This window comes from Chaetura pelagica, unplaced genomic scaffold (assembly GCF_000747805.2).
Source record: "Chaetura pelagica isolate M959 unplaced genomic scaffold, ChaPel_1.0 scaffold436, whole genome shotgun sequence".
Taxonomy (NCBI): Eukaryota; Metazoa; Chordata; class Aves; order Apodiformes; family Apodidae; genus Chaetura; species Chaetura pelagica.
This window is the reverse complement of record NW_009953651.1, coordinates 2,942,496-2,945,076: the sequence shown is the minus strand read 5'-3', so window position 1 is coordinate 2,945,076 and position 2,581 is coordinate 2,942,496. Positions and strand designations below refer to the sequence as shown.

General features: G+C 59.1%; 1 protein-coding gene across 1 annotated transcript in view; it reads left to right on the top strand.

The window, feature by feature from the left end:
• Nucleotides 1-2: 2 nt before the first annotated feature.
• The window catches only part of ENTPD7 (ectonucleoside triphosphate diphosphohydrolase 7), a gene marked incomplete at its 5' end in the record, with an annotated part of 3,912 nt that continues 1,333 nt past the window's right edge, over nucleotides 3-2,581 (top strand). The window contains 7 exons of the mRNA XM_010000132.1: nucleotides 3-105; nucleotides 188-338; nucleotides 735-838; nucleotides 913-969; nucleotides 1,304-1,452; nucleotides 1,534-1,700; nucleotides 2,470-2,575. Coding sequence (XP_009998434.1) covers nucleotides 3-105; nucleotides 188-338; nucleotides 735-838; nucleotides 913-969; nucleotides 1,304-1,452; nucleotides 1,534-1,700; nucleotides 2,470-2,575 — 837 coding nt within the window. The remainder of the gene's footprint in view (nucleotides 106-187; nucleotides 339-734; nucleotides 839-912; nucleotides 970-1,303; nucleotides 1,453-1,533; nucleotides 1,701-2,469; nucleotides 2,576-2,581) is intronic.

Below are 2,581 nucleotides of genomic sequence, written 5' to 3'. Positions count from 1 at the left end.
TCGTCTATTTCTGGCCCCCGCACAACGGGAACCCGCACGACCTGCTGGACATCAAGCAGATGAGGGACCGCAGCAGCCGCCCGGTAGTCAAGAAAATTAAGCCAGGTCGGTGCTGCCTCGCTCTGCTCCCGCCGCCCGGGACGGCCACCGCGGGGCCGCCTGCATCCCCGCTCCCGTCCCCGCACAGGCATCTCGGTGGCGGCTGCAGCCCCGGAGCAAGCTACTCCTTACCTGCGCCCTCTGCTGCAGTTCGCGGCAGCCCACGTCCCCGCTCAGAAGCACAAGGAAACTCCGCTCTACGTCCTGTGCACGGCGGGCATGCGGCTGCTGCCCGAGAGGTGAGGTCCTGGGGGAAACGAGGGACGTGCTGGGTGGGGTCCCTCAGCCACAGGAGGCAGGAAGACGGTTACCTTGTCCAAAGCCTGATGGGGGAATTAGGAATCCAGGGGGGAATTTGGGAAAGGAAAGGGCATGTAGCTGGGAGTGAGTGCGGAGGGCTGTGGAAGGAGGGTTAGAGCGCACTGGGAGGGGGCTGAGAGGAGACACTTTTTAGTGAAGTCTTGAACGAATAGATCTGGTTTCTTGTCTCCAAAGTGCCCTGGGTGCAGCGGCAGCACTCACGGGGCTGGATGTGGGGTGTGTTGCAGTGGAACTCCCACTGTTTCTTATGCTCCCCCAAGAAGCATCATTGGTGGAGTTCCTGTAGCATCTGTCCCTCTCCTGTACCCTTGCAGGCAGCAAGCTGCAATCCTGGAGGACTTAGTGAGAAACGTGCCTCTGGAGTTTGATTTCCTCTTCTCCAAATCACATGCAGAAGTGATCTCAGGGAAACAGGAAGGTAGGAGCCACTGCAAAGCACTGCTTGGTTGCCTTTAGTAGATTGCTGTTAATTACTCTTTCTCTTTTGTGCAGGTGTCTACGCATGGATTGGTATCAACTTTGTCCTGGGCCGGTTTGATCATGAGGAGGGTGAGTCTGGCTGATTGTAGAGCAGCTGGGAGGGTCTGAGCAGAGTCCTGCTGGAGGTCACCCCAGCACTGGGGCTAAGAGCAAGCTCTGGCCAGGCAGTGCCTGACCTCAGCCAGAGAAACTCCTTAGGATTTGGGGGCACCTCCCCTGGTTACAGGAACAAGTCCCTGTGTGTTTCTGTAGTGGCTTCCAGCGGTGGATGCTTTGGGGGAACCTACAGATCTGGGGGGGCGGCCAGCCCCAAGTTCCATAGCCCACTGCCCTGTGAATGATCCTGGGGGGCTGCCTGCAGGGGTGGAGGAGCCCCTGGCTGACACACTGCTGTGGGTTGCAGAGGAGGACGCGATGATCACTGTGGCAGTGGGAGACCAAGGAGAGTCCCTGGTTCGGAAACGAACAGTGGGGATCTTGGACATGGGGGGGGCTTCCCTGCAGATCGCCTACGAAGTGCCTGACTCTGGAGCCTCCTCCTCCCCACAGCAGGTGTGTATCTAGCCAGCTGGCCCCAAGAGCAACCCGTGCCTTCCCTGGGCTGCTGTTGATCACAGACCTCTGCATCCCCAGGAGGAGGCTGCTAAGAGCTTGCTGGCAGAGTTCAACCTGGGCTGCGACGTGCAGCACGCTGGCCACATGTACCGTGTCTACGTCAACACCTTCCTGGGCTTTGGGGGCAATTTTGCCCGCCAGCGCTATGAGGACCTTGTGCTGAACCAGACTTATGTGCACAACCGGTATTGCTGCCTCACCTAGTGGTGCCCTGTCTGGGGCATTGCAAAAATGGGGTGCTGGTTCCTTCATGCTGCCCTCTCCCCATTGGATTTGCCCCAAGAGTCACCTGTGGTGATAACAGCTCCCACAGCCATGCTGGCGTCAGCCTTGTGGCAGCAGCAGGTGCCCTGGCTGGCTCACATTGCACAGGTGCTGCTTTCTCTAAGCCCTGCATACGTTATCAGTGCCATAGCTCACTGCCTTCCTCCTCCACCCATAAGGGCAGGCTGTGGGGAGGCCCCTCCAGTGGCATTTGGCTTTTCTTGCTCTGACTTCCCCTTCTTCTCTGCCACCAATTCACTCCAGCACATCTTTCCATCGCATCCCCACCTTGAGCTCTCTGCCTCCTGTTTCTCCTTCCCCTCCCAGAATGCTACGTGAAGCTGTTGCCAGAGGCGAAGAGGCTTGGTGCCCAGGTACTCCGGTGCCGGGAGCAAACTCTGCCTCCAGATCCCCAGGGGCTGTGCAGGGGTGTGGATCCCCATGAATTTGGGGTGGTGGCCCTGCCTTGTTGCACCCTGCAGGTGCTCAGGGCATGTGGCCTCAGGTCAGCCTGACAGACCTGGCTTTGGCAGGAGGTGGCAAGGCGGATGCCAGCACCACGGGGTACAAAGGGACATGGCCTGATCTGCTGCAGGGGGTATATGGATGTGGCACAGCACTAGACTAGGCTTTTGGTGATGGTAGAAGACGCCCTGTGCAATTGCCTTTCCTTCCTGGCTTGTTTTCCAGCCTGCACAGCCAGCAGATGGGGCTGAGCCCTGAGACGCCCTTCTTGGACCCCTGTCTGCCTGTGGGGTTGGAGGACACAGTGGCTAGGGGCAGCCAGACCCTGTACGTGCGG